This window comes from Oxyura jamaicensis, chromosome 9 (genome assembly GCF_011077185.1).
Source record: "Oxyura jamaicensis isolate SHBP4307 breed ruddy duck chromosome 9, BPBGC_Ojam_1.0, whole genome shotgun sequence".
Lineage (NCBI taxonomy): Eukaryota > Metazoa > Chordata > Aves > Anseriformes > Anatidae > Oxyura > Oxyura jamaicensis.
Genome location: NC_048901.1, coordinates 24300745 through 24325696, shown reverse-complemented (window position 1 = coordinate 24325696; position 24952 = coordinate 24300745). Strand labels below are relative to the sequence as shown.

At 45.8% G+C, this 24952-nt stretch overlaps 2 protein-coding genes across 11 annotated transcripts in view; one reads left to right on the top strand and one right to left on the bottom strand.

Moving 5' to 3' along the window:
- Window positions 1-24952, bottom strand: part of VEPH1 (ventricular zone expressed PH domain containing 1) — an 83788-nt gene that overhangs the window by 35282 nt on the left and 23554 nt on the right. For all 10 annotated transcript variants that reach the window (XM_035334924.1, XM_035334921.1, XM_035334923.1 and 7 more), the window contains 3 exons: window positions 12991-13157; window positions 10978-11187; window positions 5573-5793 (listed from right to left, as the gene is read on the bottom strand). In XM_035334924.1, coding sequence (XP_035190815.1) covers window positions 5573-5793; window positions 10978-11187; window positions 12991-13157 — 598 coding nt within the window. The remainder of the gene's footprint in view (window positions 1-5572; window positions 5794-10977; window positions 11188-12990; window positions 13158-24952) is intronic.
- On the top strand, window positions 16836-23483 carry PTX3 (pentraxin 3). The gene is made up of 3 exons (XM_035334928.1): window positions 16836-17862; window positions 18246-18776; window positions 22191-23483. The coding sequence occupies exons 1-3, from the start codon at window positions 17715-17717 to the stop codon at window positions 22802-22804; spliced, it is 1293 nt and encodes a 430-aa protein (XP_035190819.1). The 5' UTR covers window positions 16836-17714; the 3' UTR covers window positions 22805-23483.

Here is a 24952-nt window from a genome sequence, read left to right as displayed (position 1 = left end):
CACTTTGCTCCTAGGGATGCTGACACTGCATTTCCGCCCTTGACCCCTGCTATGCGTCTGCTAAAATAATTATGTTTCAGCAGAGATTTTCGTAGAAGTTGATTAATCATTTTCAGAAACATCTTCTAGATCAACATCTCTGTCAGATGGATCAGAAACACTGAACATCTCTGACAACACTGGATTAGAAACTGCATGTGCAGTATCTGCATAAGCAAAAAACCTCTTTTCCTGATAGTCCCATAGGGAAAAGGTTTTCAGCTGAACTTAAACTATTCTTTCAAGCTTGCTAAACAGTGACTTATTGCATTATTTTCATAAACCAAAACTAGAGTTAATTGTAGAGTTTATAGAAGTTTGTGGTTTAAAAAAGTTTGACAAAAGTACACACAGTTTGTACTGACTTAATGTACTCAGAGTAAGAAAAATATATTTTAAAAAAACTCTGTGCATGGAAAGAAACAGGCTCAGGAAACTAAAACCTCAGGGTACCGTGCTGGTTCCTGGGATGGAAAACAGCACGCTGTCCCTCCCAGATCCCAGCTATGTGCAGCCATGGGGCCACAACTTTCTGAAGTAACCCAGGCTAGAATGAGTAACCACATCCCGCAGGTGGTCGGAGGTGAAACCAGCCTGACCCGTACAACGTTCAGAAACTCCGCGACCAGAATCCTCCCAGAGAATGAAGGGATGTTTGGCAACCTTTACTTAGCTCTGCAGTTCAAAAATAAGCTCATTTTCCTTTTACCCCACCCCACTTATTTTGTTCTTCCTTTCTGCCCCCCTTAGGAACAAACATCTGAATGGCTCGATCTGTGAAATATGGACGCTGAAAGCCACAAATGAGAATTTTAACACACCACTTTCAAAGCAGCCGTGTCTCAACAAGTCATGCTTGCAGCTGGGAAGCCTATTAAGAAGTCCCAAACACTGCAAATTACTAATAGTGGAAACAAAGCGTGTTTGGAAAAAAAAAGCAACCAACCAAAAAAACAAAACCAAAAAAGAACAACTGTGAATAGTGAGTGCATCATGAAGTGTGCCTTTGTGTTTGTTTTGATAAAGGCAGTTCAGGATATTTCTCAGGGGAGCTGGCAAGGTTTTGTCCTGTTTTGTTTTAAATGTAAGCAAGACCTCACAATATATTAACACCACAGAACATTTTAGAAATATATATATATATATATGTTTTTTCTAATAAAGAATCATGGTATGACCTTTGCTAACAAGTCTTTCTGCAGATGGAGAACAAGGTTTAATTCCTTAAGAAACTGTTGCTCCAACAGCTCTGCCACCACTGCTCTCTCTGTGGGAAGCAAGCACTAGGAAAACATCTGATATACACACACGTGTATACAGCCCGCTGGCTGCAGAGTGGGGATGGATGGACGGACTGATGGGGTTTATGAATCACAGCCCCAAGCCAGCTAGCCTTAAAATGTTTGGAAATGTGATCAGACTTTTCTAACTGCACCTTTTTCCCCCAGCATTCTCCAGTTGAACCCTGGTGCCTTTGTGAAGGAAACACAAGAAAATGCTTCTGATAAAGAAACGCATCAATGAATCCTCTTTGCAGCAGCAAGTTAGTAAATACAGGGCTCCTCACTGGTGCTCACACCCCACCTGGGTTGGGACCCAGCTGATGCCTGGCATCCTGAGCAACTGCGAGCACTGCTGGCTGTGGGATGACACAAGGCACGGATCTTCTGGGGCACCACCAGCTCTCACGTGTACCCGCCTCACACTCACATTGATTCCCAGGAAGCCAAGAGCACATGCCCCAAGAGAAATGTTCAATGAAGCCTCCACCCCACGCCCAACGGGCTGCCTGGCAGGCCTTCCTGCTGGCCTCCCCTTGCAGCAACAGTAAAATAAACTATTGTTTGAAATCTTGGCAAGAGGCACCCAGTACATTGCTGAGGTTGCTGCAGAAGGATCAGCTTACACCAAAGCTTGGAGTGTTTCAAGAGGAAAAGGATGCACAAACTTATTGTGAATCATAAGGACCTTGGTGGCAAAGCCCTCCATGTTGCTGTGCTCCTCCCTGTCGCACTGCTTTTAAATGCTCTTTTGCAAATTTTAGAAAGACGCCTAAATATACAGGGCAGCATGGCAAGAGTGATGTATTAATTTGGAGAGTGTTTCTCCAGGGCACCAACAGCATCACTGGCATCATAGTCAGGTGCTTAAAATGGGCAGAAGAGCACACACAAATAGAAATTGCTAAAAATACACTGAGATGGGACTGGTTCCAGGGTTCGACTCTGTTTGGAAGTAACATAAATGGATCGAGTGCAGGTCCTCGTGGTTCATCACCGTACAGCCATAATCACCTCCTTAAACACGACGGAAGTGCAGCTTTGATGAAGGCAAGTGGGGGATAGCACGGGGCAGACGACAAGGGACTGCTCGTCAGAGCCAGCAGAATCTCCAGACCTCCGGCTCACAGTCAGGAAACCCATCAGGAGCTTCCAAATATTGCTAGGAACCGATTATGGAAACATAATCAGCCTGACAATGTCCAAGGCTGAGGTGCTACACGGAGCTGCAGGCTGCGTCCTCCGACAGGTCACAGCTCACAGCCTCAGCACTCGTAGGTGGTAACGGGGGAACTAAAACACACGGAAATCTTTGATGTTGCCCCAGTTCTCCTCACCGCTACAAGCGTTGATTTAAAGGAGGTCAACTACTGTAGAAAATGAAAGGCAAATGAATGGTAAATGAATGCTAAGTGATGCTATGTGCTAGACCTATGCTCTCCTGGAAGGAAGAATTTCATCCAGCCACCAAACTGAGCAGCAGTTCTTACCCAGAACGATGGCTTGGAAGCACCATTACATTTTCCTTCTGCCCTTTCTTGCCTTCTTTTAATTAACCATGCTACACTTGTAGGTTAGATCAGTCCATTAAGACTCCGCATGTGTTCTTAAAAAGCCCCTCTGAGACCAAGTAGCTTGCGATTTTGCGACAGTGAGGGGCAATAGAGCATCGCATGGCTTTAATTACACTCTCTACTAAATGCATGTAAAATTCCCAGTGTCAAACAACTCCAAGCCAGCCATCACTCTGAAGAAATCAGTTTCTGCTTATGTAAACACATGATTCTGGAAGGAATGGTTATAATCCAGCCACACATTTTAAAACCCTGTTTTCCTTTCACAGCACAAACACTCTGGATTGCCGCTCTTTACAAACCACCACAGCTCAGTAACTGCAGCCGCTCTGCAGCCAGGAGTGGATTTCCATGTTGATCTCTGGATCCTCCCCACTTAACACGAGTCAGAAGCAATGCTGCATAAATCAGTGGAGAGCTCTCACTTTAAGCTCTCACTTAACTGCTGCTCTGTACTTGTTCTTGTCTGAGTTAGCTGATATTATGCTTGGTAAAGGTTTGAAATGCCAAAGCAAATAACTGACACCTATAACTGCAAAACGTCTGCCTTTCTCTCTGCTCACTCGCAGCCACGCTGAGTTAACACAGCGGACCCCAGCTGCCAGCCTGCAGGGACCAGGGTCACGAAGGACAAGGGAGATGATGCAGGAAAAATCAAGTGGAAGAAGATGGAAGTTAAAGAATAGTCCCGGAAAGGTTGGTTTGAAAGGGTCTGGCACAGCAACTGGTCCGGGAAAGCTGCGTGTGAGGCAGACACCCCTCTTTGTCACCCAGAGCAGCATCGGGAACAGGCTTTTATTTGTATTTTATTCTGGTGAAGCAACACGAATTGCACCTGCCTCGTGGTGAGAGCACCGGTATTGCATCAACTGTCTGAGCTCCTGAAAGCAGCAATTTATCACCAGAATATTAAAAACTGAGAGCAACAGCAAACCAGGGTGGAGGAACTTGTGTTTTAGGTTCCATCCACTGCAGGTAGGAGGCCAAACTCTGCCCTCTCCTCCTCCCCCAGGCTCCACACACAAAGCTGTGCTTTGCTTCTGTAGCCATGCACATACACAGCTGAAGCAGCTTCTACCCCTCAGCAAAGCCAGTCCTTAAAGGGGAATTTTACAGAGAAATAGAGGAACATGACAATAACGTTCTAACGGAGACCTTTTCCCGTTTTTTTCCTTTTTTTTTTTCATTTTTTTTTTTTTTTTAGGGGGTGTAGATCCACTCTAGTGATAAATGTTAGGCACAGAAGATAACAAGGAATAGGAAAACCATAGCATTTTAGCAAATAAAGTAATTTTTCTGTCATAAATCAAGTGACCAGTCCTGGGCTGCAAGAGTAATTATTACGCTTTGTTACTGAAACCTCAATTCCCGTCCTGTTTCGTTACAGTTCCCGTAACACGTGACATTCTTCTGGCCCCCTTCGCTGTGACAACTTGCCTACTCTTTTTTTTGCAGTTGAACTTGACTAGTTTGAAAAACACGTACGTCATTTCATGTTCACTCCGTTTTTTCCACATCAGCTTTTTCACTGTCTTCAGTGAAGCTTTTCACAAAGCCAGTTCTCAGGGCAGAATTTCTGCCACCAGGTGATGTGTGCACATTTATGACAGCCTCGTAAAATAAGTGGCTGTATCAGGGTTCCTCTCCTTCCTCATTTTTAACTCTCCAGGATACCAATTAATTGTTTCTCAAATGACCTCAATGTTTTGGCTTCAACCCTGCCAGTCTGTCTCCAAAGCTATCCTTCATGGTTATGAGTTTTCTGACATCTGTGTTAAATTTTATATCACAGGATTGCTATTCCTTTGTGCCCTCTTGACCTATCTCAGTATACGCAGTGCTAATTATAAGTCTCTCCCTAATTAAAAGCGACTACTATCAGATATTTAAATGACACGTTCTTGCTGTGACAAATGCAGCAGTGCTCCCAATGCTTTAATCTCAGGATACAAGTTTCAAGAAGCTAAGTGCTCAGAACAGTTTTGTACATGCTTGAGAATATTTTTTCAGACTTGTTTAGCAAACCTTTGTCACAGAGCTGTGCCAGTCATTGTTCTCCTCAGCTTCAGTGGTTATCTTCTAGAATAAACTCAGTGATAATTGTGTAGCCTGACTTCACCAATTTATTTTTAACTGAAGCTTTTCAGATTGCCTTAGTCTGCTTATCTGGGATGTAGCCTTCTTTCTGTTCTTTTCTAAGTGCTAAAACTTTAACAGCTTCTTTTTTCTCCCTTGCCAAATGCCACAGCTGCTGTTGCGTGATGTTCAGAGGCCATTCTGCCTGGTAGCACGCATCTGGCATTTGCAGTGCACCTAGGCCCTTACTGACATCCTGGAACTATGGATTTCTGCTTTAGCGTCGATCGCCCTTATTCCTGCGTTTGAAATGCATGCCTCAAGTTACTTCTACAAGTACGGATGTTCTCCATCGGGTGTCTGTACGCTTACCTGACCCTATAAATAATGCAATCCAATAGCTGAGTGAGTATACACTGGAACAAGCCATGAGAGATATCAAGATCAATTTGAAAATAGAAACGTAGTAACTTACAGGAACTGCAGTACAGCTTATTTTCAGCTGGATGCTCATTTATTGGAACTTGAGTATATTTAATATAAATTCATACCGCCTCGCACAGCCCCTGGGACTGCCCCTCATCACACAAAACCCAGCTGTACCTGGCTGCTGACACGTTGTCATTCTCTAGCTGTCGGACGAGGAGCTTGGCTATGGCAGTGAAACTGTTGCTCATGCGGTAGATATCTCTGCTCTGGGTGCCCAAGATGCTGGAGAAGGTGTCGGTGAGACTCTTAATTTCCAGCAATAGGATGTGGTGAAATGAGTGCTCCATGTTGGCCAGATGGTTCACCAAATACATCAGGCACATCCTGGCTCGCTCCTAGACAACATAAGGAGATAGAAAAATTTTAAACAAATGAATTCAATGTTTGCTTGCACAAGGCTGCCTTGTGTGCGTGCTGCTGATTAAAACATTGCCATCAGGGAACTGGGGAATAGTGGCTGCCCCACGACTAACAAAAAGGCAGCTGCAACCAAGCACGGTTTACTTTTGTGTGCTGTCAATATCACGTGTATTCAGCTTGGTGCTGCCCAGCCTGGCTTAGCTTCAGGACACCTTTGTCTGCTCCTCAACCCAGAAACGGAGTCCCCAGAGCCTTGGGAGGGCCCTGCATTGCTCTAGGGCAGTAGATCAACCTGGTTCACAGATCAGAGCACCAGCAGCAGACTCGGCTCCCGTTTCTTCTTTGATGAGCCTTGTGAGCCTGGCCAAGCTACCTCACCTGCCCATAGCCCAGTTTCCATGCTTGCTTTTCTTTCTTTTCCTTCCTTCCACCTCCCGGGCTGTTTCTGGCTGGCAAACCCTCATGCTCATGTACCCCCAGCTCAGCAGGGAGCAGACCCTGTGGCTCAGGGCTGCACCGCACAGCCTAGGGCTGACTCCGCTGATGTGGCTTTGTTACAGACCCGTTGCATTTATGGGCTAATTTCCAGATTATTGCCTTGTCCACATTTTCCTCCACAGCTGCAACCCCTCAAGAGCCACCAGGCAGTTAGAGTGAGCTCTGCGCGAGCCACCAGCTGTGACAAGCACATAGCCAGGCACAAATACCCATTTTTCCAGAGCACAAAAGTGTTTCCCAATCACAGCTTCCTTTCTGGATCTGTCAGGTGTTGCCCATTTGCTATATTTAGCAGTGTCACCCCAAACCCTGTCTTCACCAGCACTCCCCAGACTGAGCAGGACTCCTGTGACGGCGTCCTGCAGAGGAGGGCCAGGCACGGGGCAAGTGGCGAGGGGTTGGAGGGCCTCAGAAATCACAGGGGCGTTCTCCTTCCATTGCTCTGCATCTAGGAGCGACGCTCAGATGAGGCCCATGACTAACACCGAAACAAAGTGGAGTTTAAAAGGAGATTTCATTTTACGATCTTGCCACACGCGACAAGCTGCTGTCTGGCAGCTCTATCGATCACAGCCAACACGCTGACGTCTGATATGCCCTCCGCAGCCAAAGTTTTGCTGGTCAATTTATCAGCAAGATCACATCCCCCACAAATTACAATTACAGGGGCTGCTTCTGATCATAAGCTAAGAAAAAAAACAACAAACACACAAATATTTGCTAACAAATATGTTATCTCTGCTTGGCAAGTGCCCACGGTTCCAAATCCCTGCATACACATGTGCAAGTTCTCGCACTAAAACACAAACCCTGAAGGCAAAGAAAAGCATGAGGGTTTCTTTGTTGTCCTATAGTTGTTCTAGGTGTAAAGGTTCCACAACCCTAAAAATACCTAAGTGGTAAAAGCAGCAAAGAGAAGCAATTCACTCAGAGCTCATATCGGATCCTCCGCTGGGATACCAGCGCACGGCTCCCCTTAGCGAAACCCACCCCACACTCAGCAGACGGTTACAGAAGCCTGGAGATGTTTTGCTGTTAGAACCTGTGCTGAAATGCAAGCAGAGGCACTTTAGGGAAAAATAAAATAAAATAAAGAAAAAAAAATCTCTTCTTCCCAAGTACTAGCAGAAAAGGAGGGGAAGCTGCGTGCCATGTACATCCTCCCAGCACTGCAGGGCAATAGCGTTATTGCCTCCGATTTCAGAAAAAAAAACCTCCAAATTCCTCTGGGACTGTGTAACAGGAGAAAAAATGCTGCTGAAGGTTTAATTCCAGGTATAGCTGGGCCATAAAAACACATGGGAGACATCGGCAGAGCGTTGCCCAAGTATCACGGATGAGACACTTTTTGAAGAAAAAGTCAACTTCTTTCAAACAAAAGGGGATCGGCTACGCCGTGCCATGACAGAGATAAATGAGCAGAGCTTATCGGACAAATTGCTTCCCCTCAGCCGCATGTGGAAAAAACTACGGCTACTTCTTTGGGCGGGCTGGGCTGGTGTGACAGAGCAAGCTTTTTTCTCAATGGTTTGAAAGGGGCTGACTTTTGGGTAAATATTCCCTAGCTTGTTTGGAAGGCATTCCTCCCTCCAAGAGATAAACATAGGCTCAATTAACATTTAAAACACATTTTTGTTTCCTAAACAAACTGTGCAGCAGACGCAACTCGAAGAGAAGTTTTGACCCTTTTCATGTCACTTTGATCCAGCTGGAATGTCTCCAGCCACGCTGAAACGCTGCTACTCGCCTGGAGTGAGGTAAAAGAACAATAAACTCCAGTGAGTAATATAATATGGAACTGCTACACAAAACAAAATTACAGCAAAATAGCTCAACATGAAAGCAGTTATTATCTCCGCCGCAATTTTTACCCAGAAATGTTCAGAAAGCCTGTTTGGAGATACACAAGCCATTGTTATTGCAACTGTGCTTGTTTTCTGTGCTCATCTGCTTTACCGTAAGCTTATCTCCCGTTTTATGGTGTTACCTCCGCCAGTAGGTGAAGATCTAAAATGCAAGCCACAAGGTGTGGAAACAGTTTGCTTTTTCTTAAAATCAGGCTCAAGAGACTACGAAAAAGACCACAAGGATTTCAGAAGAAACTGCAATTTCCAGTTTGCTCAAAACATCTTAATACACATATATCTATATATTTCAGTAACTCTACATCCAGCTGACCTGTGTCCCAGGACAGTGTTTTGCTTTGCACAAATTGCTGGTCAAGGGACATGTTCGGATTTCAGCTTCACCCACGAGACTCCCCCTGACATCAGCAGAAGCGGTGTGCACAAACAAGGGGACCTCTAAAATAAAGGGATCCGTTCCCAGCCAAACCTCTCATCTCTCCAGGGGTCTGCCTGAGCTGCCAAGGGGGAGAGAGCAGCTCAGGAAAAGCACGAGAGCTCGCTTCCAGAAGCCAGCAGAAGGCATTTTCTGCTCACGTTCGCAATCTGTATGACGAAGGGCCAACCCTCAACCCTTGCCACCTCTTTTCACCCAGTAAACCACCCGGCGAAATAAAATGCCAACAAATAAAGTTCCCACACGCCGTTATCATTTCGTTTCTCGCTTGCTTCCCTTGGCCAGCGAGGGGTTGCTGGTGCAGGGTCCCGTCTGCGAGCAGTGCGTCTGCAGCACAGCCCCGTCGCAGGAAGCAGGAGGGGGCGAAGCGGCCGCAGACGCGTTCGGGGAGGCACCGCCGAGGTAAGGACCCCATCAGCACGCCCGGGCGTGCAGGGACCGCTGTGCTGCTCACACGTTTCTGCCGGGCCCACATAAATTAGCTGGCTGCAGGAATGGCTTGTAACCGAGCAGTTCCTCTTAGATCAGTGGTACTTGGATAATTTCTTTTGGGTAGGCTCATCTTGATCTGCGGAACCTTTACGATCGGCCCAGCTTTTATGATGCCAGATGTGTTTCTGCTGTTTTATCACAGGCTGGGTGTCCACACTGCGGCAACTGATGCCTTACACATCGGTGAAATTCATGGGGCAGTCACAAAGCCTTCTCTCCTCCCCTCTTTTGAGGTGCCCAATCTGCACGGGAGCACCCACAGACAGCACCTGCCCCTTCACTGATGGTAGTGTGGGGACAAAAATCTGAAAAAGGAACAGCCAGAATAAAGCAAGAAAAGAAAGCTTTATGGGGAGAATGAGATCTGTGCGTTACTGAACAGGTGAGAGGGGCAGGGACCCTTCGGTCACTGTCTGGTCTCCTGCAAACCCCGGACCAGTGAATGGCCCTCCAAATAGCTCCTCATACCCCCAGAAAACTGTGGGACACAAGGCACTCAAAATCGCTAAAATAAAAATATTTTTAAAATTGGGATAAAAAGACAAAAGTCACAAGGAGAAGGTGTGAGAAAGACCCTCAGCTGCAATGCTGAAGGAAAAGGGAAGCAGTCGGGTGAACCCGAGCAGGCGATGCAGGGAAGCAGACCATGTCCCATGTCAGAGGATGCAAAAACCATACAAAAGAACCATTTGGACACCTTTTTAGAAAGCAAACCCAGGAGACTAGAGGAGCCAGCTGTCTCACACTGCAGAGTTCACCTCTGCCAGCCTTTGCATGTCACTTCTAGAAATATTTTTTGATCAAAGGTCTCCTGGGTGCTGCTAAAGCAGAGCCACAAAACCAAGCCAAGTGTGCACCCACCTCTCCAAGCAAGCACGGCTCGTGGCATGGAGCTGGGCTGGAACATGGCACGTGTCTGTCAGCAGCCTGCAGCCCCTCAGACACATCGGGTGTACGGCACGGGGCAGCACGGCGGTTACCTGACACTTACAGGACTGAAGAATGATTATTTTGTGCAGGTTTGGCCCAGGCTGCATGTAAAAGGTGGATGTTACATGTATCTGCAGAAACCCAGGGATTAAAAAAATAGAAGAAAGTGTTCTGCAAATTGGTTCTTTGTAAACTTTACAGTAGTCTGTCGTTTCCAATAATATACAACGCACAACACATCCAGGTGGCTGCTTGCTTGTTCTTGCTATAAATCAATGAATAAGTAAATAAATGCAAATTAAATTCTGTCCCTTTTAGGAAGGGGAACACAGCAGAAAGGCTGCCTCAGACATTTGCATGGAAGAGCTGGTTCAGCGTGCTAAAACACAGAACCTGAGCGCTGCTCGGTGGTGTCTGTAGCACACCAAGCCTGCTCGTAGCACCTGGAGCAGGTGAGCATTGTTTCTGTGTCCAGACTTTATGACAGAAGAAAAAACTGCAGTTTTTTGCAATTTGTTGCTCTGTGATGAAACTCATGAAACAATTTTAGGAGTTTGTGGCTTTAAATCCTTTTAAGGCAGAATGTTCCCGCTGGGTCAGGTCCCAAACAGAGTTAACCGTGAAAATGTTCCTGTGATGAGGCTCGAATCCAGCATCACTGCCGGGCACTCTCCTTATGAAGATATTTGTCAGAAGTATTCAATTAACTATGGCTACTCATGCAAAATAGCTGGATTACACTGTATCAGGGAGTTCACATTTCACTGCATGATTGCAATGTTCCTGAAGACTATATGCATCTGAAATTCACTATCATACCCAGGGTTTGCAGTACTTAGGTATATTAATTTGTACACCATTTAACAAGAGAAACAAACGAGCACACACACAGAGAGCCATCCGCTGAACCAACCAACCTCTTTTGTTCTCAAGCTTACCTCATCAATATGTTCAACAGCTCCAAAGATCTTTGCCGTTTGCCCAATCACACCTGGAAAACTCTCACCAATTTCTTTTAGCTTCGGAAGAAAAGCAGCTAAGGCTACCGGCTCATAGCCAGCTATTTCTACAAGTATGTTTAGAATAACGTCGCTGTGGCTGGGGTCTCGTAGGTGTCCCAGCAGACATGGAATACACTCTTTCAGCACCTATTCAAAAAAAAATGACAAAGATTGTGAATATATTTGAGCATTGTGAATACACATAACCAAAAGAGGCATCGTACATTGGAGGGATAGAACTAAAACGCCAGGCTTTGATTTAGCACAATAGTTTTCCACCTTTGTTGACCTTTGCACAAAGCTATTGCTGAGGTCAACAGAAGTTCAGCTCAACATATGGAACAAGGGTACGCTGTAGCCTTGAAATATTGCAGTTATGCATACTTAAGTAAGGAAATACTCAATTGTTTTAAAAAAGGCAAAAAAAAAAATCCCTCACCAAATATTTCCTTTGCTCTGGGCCAGTTCTATACTTTATGGATTAAAACAACATAGGTCTTCTCAGTCTTCCCCAGCGATACAGTAAATTAAAGTACTAGCAGAAATTTTTTATTTCCCCCAGCAACCAAATAACATGACAAGGTTAATAGCTGGTACCAAACTAAAAGTAAGGGGCAAGATCCGAGCTGCACAGAAGTGCTGTCATATCTTCCAGCACACTTTTCAAGAGGTTGAGGGTCCAGTCCTTCAGAACGCCTTACAAACAGGATGCAGTGTACTCAACTACCTACTCGATGATTATTTTACACGTATACTAATGCACGTCTACGTGTATACTAACACACTTCTGACTCTGTGAAACTGCTGCGTGCATGTAAAACACATTACAGCACAGAATGGGGGCATAAAGTGACTTTTTTTTTTTTTTTTTCTAAGTGGACGATCAGCTTTAGCAAGTTGTTACCAACGGCTCTGCCACAATATTGCAGGTACCTGACCGAATAAATTGTTAACAGTGGTAAATGACAACACTTCGGATTTATGGAGTGTGTGGCGCAGACACGAAGCACAAACACGAAATACTTTAAAGCTATTAAGGCTCACGACTAATGATTTGCATGTCATTATGACAGACTGGTCCAACACCTGCTGAAGCCAAAGGGAGGCTTTCCACCAACTTCCCAGGGTTTGGGAAGATGCTCCAAGTGCTCACTCGCACATTTTTTGGCTTATACATCTACTTTTCACCAGCACAGCATCCCCACACACTTACAGCAAGCACCTGACAGTTGCACAAAGCAACCTCAGACGTGTCGGCTCCAGCGTGGAGCCTCAGCATGGCCAGCAGTGCAGCGCAGGGCCCTTTGGCTGACGACTCTCCTACTTCCAAAAGCAGCTCTATTTCATCTGTGACAGGGTATTATGATAAAGTTTCCTTGGCTATCTGGAGGAATATATTAATTATTGCTGATTCCTGTTTTCCGAAGATTTTATAGATTCCATAAATTTACAAAGCAGGTAGCTTTGTGCCTTGTTTGAATGTGCTGGGTGCTGTCCTAGAATTTTCAAAGCATGGGATGCTTTGCCTCAGTTAATCTTCAGGTCACTCTTAATCAGTTCCTAACTCGTTTTAGTTTTTCTTGATATATTACTTAACACAGTTCACATATTCCAACAGAAATGTAGTTATGGGAATTAATGCTCGGCTCATGGAGGAAGAGCCAAAAGAGTAGAAAACAGTTCTGGTTTAACACAACATTTTTGGTCCAATGGAGTCACTGTTATGTCTTCTTTATGATCAGATGGAGAATTTGAAATGGAATTAAAGAATTCACAGGGAAATTCATAGGAAAATCATAGGAAAGCACTGCCATGCATGTTACGGGACTCCTACTGTTCTGAGAGCAGCTAGTAGGCACACTTTACCAAGTCATCTGAAAAAAATACCCCCCCCCCCCCCCAAAAGGGGGTGCAACATTTAGCAGTGAGATATTCCAAATGCAGTTTTACCCCAAGTTCTTTCTTCCTCGCCACGACCTGGAGGAGCCTGAGGAGGTGGTGCTGTTCGGCTGGGTGCAGCTGAGCCATCAGGGCCACCAGCTCCCTCAGATGGAGGTTTATCGGCCGCGGTTGCTTCTCGTACAGGGAAGGCAGGACACGGAGCAGCATCGAGTTCCCTGAGAACAGAGCAAACGAGAGGCCGGTGACTTAGTGTATGCCAGTGCCCCACAGCTAGGGAGCACCCTAGAAAATCGGCACACGCCTGGAGACACCAGTGTTTGAGAATCATAAGTACAGAACCAGGGAGGTGTAAAATTCACTGCAGGAAATCATGTACTGTGCCAAGAAGCCCAATAAATTATCTGAATAGAATGAATCATTGCAGGTATAACAATGTATGTGTAAAAAAAGTATTTCCTATTTATTATAATTTTCATTCTCAAATACAATACCATGAGAAGGCCACTTAACGAGCTTTCAGGTTTGGATAATAAATTGGTCTAGGACTCCAGAAAGTGTGATTTAAATTAATAATTAAAAAAAAAAAAAAAAAAAAAAAAAGCTAGAAAGCACATAAAAGCTCTATTTCCCTTTTGTTGAGATTAAGGCTTTCAAATTAAGTAACCAGCATATGGAAAGAATAGTTAGTTATTAAGAGAACTAAATGTGCATGACAGTAAATTTGAACATAAATAGTTAAGGATGACATTTCCAGGAATAGAAAGAAGACAGAGAGAGTCAACTGCAGACAGACACAGATATGCAAAACCCTCTCACACATTTTCTTAAGATGTCTGTGCATAATTCAATTTGAAGCCCAGGCTCATACCAAAATATATAACTTCACATCGCTGTACATGCCTGCCTCAATATATTTAAGTTTCACTTGAACAACATATGGAAAACATCTGCCTATTGCAGTGTAGTATGGCTTCTTTTTGTAAACCCTTGAAAGTCCTTAAGGTCTCTTCGGATTTGGTTTCTAAGAGGAACTAGCACTCTGGCCTGCTGCTTTTTCTCCCACTTAAATCCAAGCCTTATAATTTTGGAAGATAAGCAGGTCAGCTCATGGATGGCAGAAAGAGGATATATGGGTCAGACTTGATCGCATTGTGCTCGTGCCAGATACAGAAAGAGCAGCCCAAGACACTGTCAGGTCTTACAACATCACCCCTGAGGCAAGTAACTAAAATGAAACTCATTGCAGCCTCAAAACTTTTAGGCAAAGCAGCCTGTAATGATCCTTAAGGGGTCCTTGTGCTCCAGAGGAGTGCCTCTGCACTGTTCATGCAGCCTCGCTTCTGCATCCTCTCCTGAAGCATTTATTCTGCCTGAAGAGTCGTCGGCTTCTTCCCAAAGGCAGGGCTAACAATGAGGTTCAGACCCCACCTCAGTTCCCATGGACATGAAGAATTTGTCTTGTTCTGTTCAACAAATAAAGCACAAAGGCCAGTCGCAAACAAAGGATATTTGCTGATGGATTACCCCAAACAGTTCAAGGCAAGCAGTTCAGCTCCAGCCTCTTTCTATCCACACCTTTGTGCACATCTCTTCCTGATGCTACTGTAAAAGAATTGAGGGGCACAAGAGTCACTAACTATGGGACTCGTGCTCCTAAGTCACAGAGGTTCTTTTGAAAATGCCTTTGACCTGCACAAGCAGCTGATAGATTTTATTTTGTAATTTTTAAACTAACCAGGACAGCAGAGGCAGCTGAGCACCAGGAAAGGCAGTGATTGTGAGTAGTGTAGTTAAACAGTCATCAAAACACCAATTCGCCCGAAGCTAAAACTAAAATGCTAGAAGATCGATTTACTTGAAGTTTTCTGGACTCACATCTGAGTTTGAAATTGAACAATCTTGTAACTGAACGTACTGAAAAATTTCTTGTTCTCTGGATGATTTCGTGCTTCCTGAATTAAGCCCTTTCTTTGTACTTGTGCATGTTTAGTTTCCACTGGAAGCTTTCTGCCCATGCAGAACAGACCCCTTAAGCTCCAGTCAAATTTTCAGCAGTGGTAACAACTGCAAAAGATGAAATTTCCTTGTTCCTGGACAGGCAAAATTCTTGGGTGTAATGTGGAGGGAAATGATTCAAGAGAAAGACAAGAAGTAGCAGCCCTAAATGAAGAAAGACAGCCGCTAGCCTGAGATTCACCATTGCCTAAGCCAGAATATCACGGGTAGGAAGATATCTGGAAGCTAAGACTAATTATTCACCGTCAGAAAACCACCATTTTGACTATTGGATGCATTAGAAGAGGCGGTGTAATTTGCCATGACATGATGGATTGCAGTTATGAAAGACTTTGAACAGAAATACTTTGTACAAACAACAACTTGGGCAGCTCGTCCAGTCACCACGCAGCAAACATTACTGCCTTTAAATTCACTAACCTGATAAATGGAAAACAAGGCAAATTAGAAGCTAGCCCATCACTTTGGAGCGATGTTTAAGTGACCTCACTGACACGGAGTCCTTTTTAATTGAACAACCCCCATACACCAACTTGTAAACCATCCAAGCAGACATCACAGTTTGTGCCTGTTCTTCGTATAACTTAGGAAGGGTCATAAAGCATGACCCCATTCGCTACTTTCTCCTGTTTGCATGTTTCCAGCCAGCTCTGAGCGCCGTTGCCATTTGCCAAACCTTCCCAGTTTCTAAGCGATTTCCCCACGTGCAGCTCACAACCTTTTGCATTCTCAGAGCTCAGTCAGAGGCGATGCTCTGCCCGCTCCCAACTAATTCACTTTGCTCCATCTTGCCTCATCTCTCTCAGCCTAAACCCAGAGCCTGAAAAGCACATTTGCTGTCCGAGAATGGAAAAACATTATACTCAGCTCCTTAATTACCTTCTCTCCCTCTTCCTTCCCTACCACCCTTATCCCCAATGCTTTCCAGATTAGACTTGCTCAGGCGTTCCAAGCAGACCACACACTGGGAATTATGCAACTCGGGCAGAAAGTAACGTACAGTTGGGGACATCCGATGGCTGAGCCGGGCTGGCTGCGAGTCAGGCAGGGCAGAGGCAGGTCCAGCAGCAGCAGCCACAACCCCAGGACCACACTGCACACGCGTTGGCCGATCCCCTGCATGCACAAGGAGTGGCAAAGGCAGCCACGTGCTCCAGCCCAGCTCTGCCCCATCCACGGCTGATCCCAGAGGCTGGCAGCGCTGTGTGAACGTACAGCCCCGTTCTGGCCTTCACTCTGGAGGAGTACTCTGGGAAAAGCGCGTGCACCAAGAGCACTGCTTTCCCTGGGTGGCCCAAGCTGGGCAGAGAACTCTGAAAGTGTTCACCTCTGCTTTACCAAACTGTTAGGTTTTGCAGGACACCGTGCCAAAGTCACCATTTATTTCAGCTAGCTGGAGAGCAGCTGGAGGCCCCACTGGGGCAGGAGCCAGGCGCACGCTGTGGAGCAGCCAGACGCGTGGTGCAGAGGAAAGGCACCGCGACAGGGCCAGCAGCGTGGGGAGCTTGGCATCGTGCTCAGCAGTGCGGCTACCAGAGGTGTGCTGAGGCCATGCACACCTCCGTGCTACCTCCCCACACCTCCTGCCCCTGATCAGAAGCCCTGGTGATGGAGGAGGCCGAGGAAGCTGCGGGGGGGGAAGCGTGGGGCCCTCCCTGCCACCGCTGTGTGCAGCGCTGAGGGGCTGGGCCTGAGCGTCCCAAGCAGAAAGGGAACAGATTGCACGCTGAGCGTGGTTATGTGGGGTTTTCCCCCTCCGGTTTTCTAAATATTTGTAGCCAATGTGTAACTGATACCACCACCACGTTACCCTTAATCTCAATTCTGGAATAATCAAGGGCCCATTAAACTGATAAACTTGCCAGAGCTTAAGTGAGTCAACACCGCCACCAACACTGCTTGTCACTGGATTAACATCTAACCCACGAGTTCCTTGTTTTGTCGTTTCCAAGTGAAGAGAAACAGCTCTCATCCTGCAGCTGCTAACCTATGGGCTCCTGAAACAAGATTCTAGCAGTAATGCTTTATCCACCAGTTACAAAACTATTACTGGTGATTAGGACTAGAAAAGTAAAACTCTAGCAAGCTGTCTTTATTTTTTTCACAACTTCTCTTTTATTGTTTAAGGTAGCAAACTAACAGTATAATAGAAGTTTTTAAATAAAAAACTATCCAAAAAAAAAAAAAAAGTTACAAGATCTAGGTGAAACCGTACGTGTGTATCTAAACCAGTTACAGATCTATTTATTTCTCTACCAGTCCCCTCCAGAGCCCTGGCACATACCAACTGCAAAATGAGTTTGCAGAGAACATTTTCCTTCCCACAAAGGACACAAAATGGCACAAGAGATGCAGCCTGGGCTTTTAGGCAGCAACCTCTGAGTGATTTCATCCCCCGCTCTCACCCTCACTTCGCTGCACGTTCCGGCAATCTGCTCTCGGAGGGGAAGTGGCAGCTCGCAAGCGCAGCTTTCCCCATTCCTTCCCCTCCTTGAGGCAACCCTTCTCCCCCCAGCGCAAACCTGGAAGGCTGAGATTGAGCAAGCTGCACGCCCCCTTCGCCTCGCCGCCAAAACCAACAACCAGAAGTGCTCCTATTACAACACTGGCACTAGCATCGCTCATTCATTCAAGCTGAGACACTCGGAGCATTTATTAGGGGCTCGCCGCGGCTCACTCGCAGTCCTGTCTCCGCTGAAGTCTGACTTCGACTTTAGCTCCAGACAGCTCAGCTATTTTCAGGAAGCAGCTGGAGAATGCTGCCTCAAGGAGTGCTTTCTCTGCTTACGCTGTTCTGTGTTTTCAGGGCTTCTGTTTCTGTTCTGGACGAAGATGACGACTATGATCTCATGTATGTGAATCTGGATAACGAAATCGAAGGTCCGGTTCTTGGGACTGAGGAAAGTAAGTAGATTAAGTAGATTTAAACTAAATTTCTGTTAAGTGCAGTATTGCATTCTTTGTTGCTTGCTCTTGTACCAATTGTTACAAAAATTTATTCATTTTAAGGGGAAGAAGCATGTGCTCACATTATTGTGAACAGCAAATGCTACAGTACTTGGATAGCATGCCTTGGAATTTGCTTTACACTATTGTTCCTGTTTTCCTGCAGAAGAGTGGGGTTGACAGTTTTAGAATTGCTCTAATACACACTGCTTTACCTCCCCATTTTGATACAGAAGGAAATGAACTGGCAGACTGGAGCACATAAGCCTTGTGCAAAGCCAGGTTTTGTTAAATACCCCTTCTGTTTAAAACCGTAAGTGCATCTGCATCTTGCATTCCAGCTTCGTGTGACTGCCAGCGAGAGCACACCGAGTGGGACAAGCTCTTCATCATGCTCGAGAACTCGCAGATGAAGGAGAACATGATGCTGCAGACAATGGACGACATCCTGAAGGTGGACCTGCAGACACTTAGAGCAGAACTGAGCCAGCTCGCTGCCAGCCTCACCGGCACCTTCAGCACTGTGGTCGAAAAAATCACTTCCCACGTCATCTCACAGGTAGAGCAAGCACTTGTGAGGAGCAGTGACCACGGTGAAGAAGCCAAGGGGCTTCATGAGTCCCAGCAAGGAAAGGTTCTCGAGCACGTTCTGTTACTGAGCCACAACGTGTCCAACAGACTCAGCCGCCTGGAGAGCGTTTGCCTGAGAAGATCTGAGGCAGAGGTGCAAGAAACAGCTTTTCAGCAGGACAAATTCAGTCCCACCAGAGAAGACAACCTCATTTTGAACTCTCTGTGGAAAGAGCTACAGCAGATGAGAGCCGAACTGAAGGCATCGCAGAAATGGGCAGCTCAGCACTTGCTGCCAGCGGGTAAGTCCACACACATCATTCTTTACTGGCGAGCTCTTTGGTTGGCCTGTTGAAGCAGACATCCTATAAACATTTACCTCCACACAGGACTCCAAAGCAATCTTATGAATAGCCCAGAAGCTCTGAGCAGTCTGCAGATACGGGGAGGAAACCCAGTAAGGGTTCTTGAAAAAAGAGGCGTTGAGCTTTTCAAAGAAGGGATCAAAGCAGGGTTTAATCAAAGTCCTTACACAGGGCAAAGCAGCCACCCAGCTAGGATCCTACCTCCTGGAGGCTCTCCTAGATCAAAGCAGCTGCCAAAGAGCAACAAACGTATTTTAAACATACAAAATATATTCTCTCACCTTTTACCTTCCCAGCTGGTAACTCCCACACATACTCACTAGTCACTAATGCTCCTGTCCTCCTCCTGCATGTACCCAACTCCTCCTTCCTCCTGAGCTAAGCTCTGCCTCCTCCTCACCAACTCTGATGCCCAAGAGCAGAGCCAGGGCAGAGGACGTGCTGCTGGTGCCAACCAGCCACAGCTACGCATGCTTCCTGCAGCAGGGAGGGCACGTTCACTGCACGCAACTGTCAGGACAGAATGCCTTCCCCAAGCACGGGAACCTGCAAGTAACACAGCAGAACTGACACACCGATTTCTTATTTCTAAAACCATGGTACTGGTGAGCAAGCGAGGTAGCCATAGAAAGAAGAGCTCAGATCTCAAAACTCATTGGTTTTTCTGTCTGCTGTAAGGTGGCACCCAGCAGAAGCAGCTACAGCACCTTGGGCATGGCAGAGCAAAGCCCTACCTAAAGGGTGTGGGTGCAAAGTTGCTGCGTGCACAGCACAACCACGTTGGATGTAACTCTGCCTACTGGATAACTGGCACTGCATGTTTTCTAAGAGCTGCCGTATCTTTAGTGATCACATATTCCATAAACAGAAGTTTAACGGTAGCATAGAAAACCCAAAACACAAAGAAACCTACACTCACAGAATCCCACAGACGTGTGAACAGGGAGGTGGGGGTTACACCAGCCTTGGTGGTGAGCCCTTAGCAATGCCACCAGCATGAGCTCTTACACAGGTGAGCAAAGTGTGCTTCTCGCAGCTGCAAAAACCACCAACAACTTACACGAGCCTGCAAACACAACATAACAATACTTTATAACAAAGCATTTTACAACCCAACAAATCTATCCTTTAATGGAGAACATTAAGTCAGCTCTGTAAGTAAATTGCTTTTACTTCTTTACTGTAATATTTTGGTAATCTGCACGTTGTGGTAGTAGCTCTTACAGCATCTTCCTCCTCCCCTCCCTCCCCCAACAGATGAATCTCGCCTTCCAAAAAGCATGATCTCACCCTTTATCTCCCCTGTAACATGGCCAGCCTTGCAGTCAGTTACTGTGCGCTGGGTGAGAGGAAAAAAAACTTGGTCAGCTTTAAAGATCCCAGACTCAGCACTGGAAATTCAGAGTATTTCCACTACATGATTTTATAGAAAGCATTTTTTTTTTAGTTTCTTAATTTAAAAGACACATCTTAAGTACTTGCAGGGTCTCTCTCCCTGGATATTTTTTTTTAAGGGAATTTTTAGCAACTGACTTTAATTTCTCCCATCTTGAATTACTGCCAGACACTCTTGAGGGATTTTCAAATCACACTTTTTGTTCTTCAGCGAGGCTGTTTTTAATTTTGTTTACTCCTTGACAATAAAGCCAGAAAGCTTGCTCATTAAAAGCCATTTCACAATAGCATTCATAAGTAGCATTTTAAGGAGCATCCCCAACAGTTGCTTGCTGCCCCTCAGCTAACTCTCTCTCAAAAAAAATGAAGAAATGTAAAATTTGCCCAAAGTTTAAAGGAAGCAGTCTATGAAATAACACAGCAGCACTATCCAGAAGGACACAAAGAGTCCTTCATGCACTGAGGCTGAAGTTTCCACACACATTTTAGACGCTTTAGATCCTCTAGCTTGTTTAAACAGGAAACGAACCAGCTTAATTATAGATGGGGGCTGCTTTTCCCCCTCTCACTTAGAATATGGAGTTATACATAAAGACCAGGGTTATACATAAAGAACAGCATGTTAGAATGCTAAGAAGTGTTTAGTAATCATCAGACACTTCTCTAATAGCCATGAATTCCTGTTAATAGCTTTAATGATCTAGTTTCTACTGTAACGTATTGATAAACTGGAGAGGGGAGGGGAACTGCTTTAAAAATACTAAATATTGGAAACATGAAAGACAACTAACCAGTGCATGAGTTACTAACAGCCCTAAAGCCAGGCTGGGAAAAGGGATTGATAAAAAAAATAAAATACATCTGAGCATGCTTCTGCCAAACTCCCTGCTCGTGCTTTCCAGCAGTCCCTGTCCCACTCTGCTGCTGGAGGATGCTGCCGGAGACCAGTTGCAGGAAATCGCCAGGACATAGGCACGCATTTGCAAAGGACAGGGGAACCAGCCAGGATCTGAAACTGCTCTCAAGTAACTCACTCAGTGCAAGATCCTATGTGTAGTTAATCCAGCAAATCCCCCCAGGTGCAAGTTGTGCGGCCCCGGGTTCGTGTTGACGTAACCAAACAGGGCTGGCTCAGCAAGACACATTTTTAACTCGTGCTGTTATGGGGCAGCATCAACAACAAACAGCCCGTGCTGCTCCGAGCACAGCGAGCTGACAGGGCTCCTCGGGTCACATCACAGCCCTGACAACCGATGGCATTTCCTGAGCCAGCAACAGGACATACGAGACCAAGCCTTGCCCTTAGAAGTGAGCCTAAATATAGGCACCGAAACACCGTCAGAAATCTGACAGGGAACACGTCAGCGCATCCGTTCGCCCCTCGGGCATGAGGTGCCCTGGTTTGGACGGAGGGCTGCGGTGACAGGGCTTCCCCGGGGCCACGCTTAGCTCCTGGCAGGCACCGTTCCACCGTATTGCGTTGCACAGAACGGACATACCGAGCCCTGCCGGTACTCGGAAGACCGTCGTCAGGTATCCAGCCCAGCAGGACAGGCTACAGCTGCTGGTGACACAGCTATCCGGTGGCTCTGTGCCACCGGCCCCGGCAGCATTTCACACTGCTATCCCAGGAACGTCACAGTACGTAAAGCTTCCAGGCTGATAGATTGGCAAGCCCATCCCTTTACCATTACATGGCCAAGACAGGCAGGTAGCATTAAAACTGAATGCCATTTTGCGTGCTACACGACAGCAACACGCTTTTACGGTGAAGGGAAGGCTGGGTCTTGTTAAAGCAGCATGATTAGCCCCTAGGCTCATTGCCATACCAAGTGCTAGGTAGGTAGGCAAGTGCTTTTTTCCCTCTGAAAAGTCCAGAGGTGAGCATATGCCAAGGGTCCTAATCATGGATGTACAAACCTTTACTTACCTAATCTTTCTAATTAACTTTTTCAGGCTGCGAAACAGCAATTCTATTCCCAATGCGTTCAAAAAAGATCTTTGGGAGCGTTCATCCAACTGCTGAAATGACCCTCCACTCCTTCACTGCCTGCATCTGGATCAAAGTGACTGAGGTTTTGGACAAAACTATTGTCTTCTCCTATGGAACCAAGAAAAATCCATACGAAATTCAGCTTTATCTCAGCCGTGAATCTGCAGTGCTTGCCGTTGGTAGCGAGCAGCACAAGTTAGTCGTCAAAAATGTAATTGTTCCTGGGAAGTGGATCCATCTCTGTGGCGCCTGGAGCTCGGACAACGGGACCGCGTCCCTGTGGGTGAACGGAGAGCTCGCAGGCACTGCCGCAGGCGTTGCTGACGCTCACACTGTTCCAGACGGAGGAATTTTGCAGATTGGTCAAGAGAAGAATGGCTGCTGTGTTGGAGGTGGATTTGATGAAGCTTTAGCCTTCTCAGGAAAATTAACAGGCTTTAACCTGTGGGACAGAGTGCTCAGCACTGAAGAGATAGCAGCGCAGAGCGGAGAAGATGCGTGCAGTATCAGGGGCAACATCATCGGGTGGGGAGTCACAGAAGTTCTGCCATACGGAGGAGCTCAGTATGTTTCTTAAACTCCTGTAAAGCAGTTTCTGAAGCAGAGAACGTATTCCATTAAGAGCAGAATGCCAATGCCTACAAGTACACAGAGCTGAAAGAGCCTGCACCTCCCAACCTCCCAAGGAAGATTAGCACTGCAAGTTTACAGAATGAGGTACTGTGGAGATGGGATTTGATCTCTGCCTGCTGTTTTGGCAAAACACTGAAAACAATACATCAAGGCTTGACTTTGGAAAAGCTATTCCTGAGGTCAGACGACCGCTGTCTCTCTAGCTTATGTATAAAAATGAGTGCCACTGTGGACTGAGCAGAACCGGACTCCCGCAGTTCCTGCTAAGCTCCTGCACGTCTCCGCAGAACAGATGCAAAGCCGCACATCTTCCAGGCTTCTCCAGTCGTTGGTTTTCATAGTGCTAATGTCAATTGTGCAGAGGAACCACAAAAGCCAAGAAGCGTGTTGTTTATTAAGTGTTGTTAGTAATTTGTAGACTACAATAAAACTAGCTTCTTGTTTCAAGCATTATTTAATGCCACGGATTGACCTAACATATAAAAGTAATATTCGCCATCATAATCCGATGTTACATTTTGAGAAAACACAGCTGTATTATACTGTAAATTGACTTTGTAATAATTTTATTGAAATTATTTTTGTAAAGTTGTTCTGTAAATAAAGATACTTTACTAAACTAAGATTTTCCATGGCATTCATCAACTGGAACTCTTGAAATAAATAGAAAATGGGATTTTTTCCATGTTGTTAACCACTCAGTTTTAGTTGCTAATAGAGAGAAACACAAATATTAACATCTTACACAAATGGAGAGACCCTCCCCTCAGAGGACTGACCTCCAAGCACTTGGCAAAGACAGCTTTACTGGTCTGTCATGGTAACAACCCCCCGTGGACACTGACACGCGGAGGGATCTACTGCTCCAGCAGCTCTCCATCGTGGGCAGGGTTGCTCGTACAGAAGAGACACTTACACTGATAAACACACATCAACCTGAGGGGATTCCTGAATGTATGCTGAAGTCTCTGAACAAGTTGTCTTGGAAAATGCCTTATTCAAAGCAATTCTCACTTCCACTGGAAACAGCACACCTTTTTATTCTATTTCCATTTTCTTTCTGACTCTCTACAGATGTCTTAAGGACATGCTCTGAAAAGTTGCTGCTATGTTCATTCCCGAACACAATGCAGCTACCAAATCCTTCCTTCCGCAACAAAGTAGTAAGAAAAAAGCTGTGACAAGGTAATTTCCACTTGACTACGCCATTCAAGGGGGTTGTGCCTCGCAGCTGAAGTTACACAGTCTGTTTCAACATTTTGGCAATACTGTGTATTTAAGGCAAACCTAGCTTTCTCAGAATGCTGAAATTCCTCCTCCTACTTGCAATAAAAATGTAAAAAGCCCTTACTAAATAGTATCTGCAAATAACTTGAAGTACAGAACAATGAAAGGTTACCTCTGATCATCTGATGTCAGCCAGAAAATATATCTTCAGAGTTAAGAAAAGCACTCTATTTCCCAACATTGTGCAAGCGCAAAAATACTCTCAAATCCTCTTTCCATACACTGCCACCCATTAAATGAAAACAAATGTCCATGAAATATAGCAGAACAAGCGAAATCCTCAAAAAGATTACCCAAAGTCATTCCTGGCTGCTTTTCTTTACTGTTCCTCATACCTGAAATGTTTTGTCTTTCAAGTATCCTTCTCCTATCTCCGCACTGGTTTGGCAGATTACCAAACGCAAAGCCAGTCCTTGCGTTCTCATCAGCTCGGCTGGAACACCCTCCTCTTTCCAGCCGCTTTTCTTTCCCTTTCTAACCTCCACGAACAAGCAGAGCTTTCCCACGACCAGTCCCCTCTTGCCCCATACGAGGCACGTCCACCACCACGCTTCTCTTCTCTTCCCTTCAGCACCGAACTACATTTTCCTTTGTTAACAGTTACTTAGCCTGTTTGGAAGACACAAATTAAGAAGTATCTGGGGGGAGTTTGGTCTCCAAATACAGAAGAACCACTGCGATCCTGCTCCTGCTCTGAGAGCATGAACTCGAAGGAGCAGACGTGAGTCCCTTAAGCTTGTGTATGGCGCTGAGCTCAGCCCTGCTCTGTAGCCAGCCTCTGCCCAGCACAGCAGCACGTGCGCGC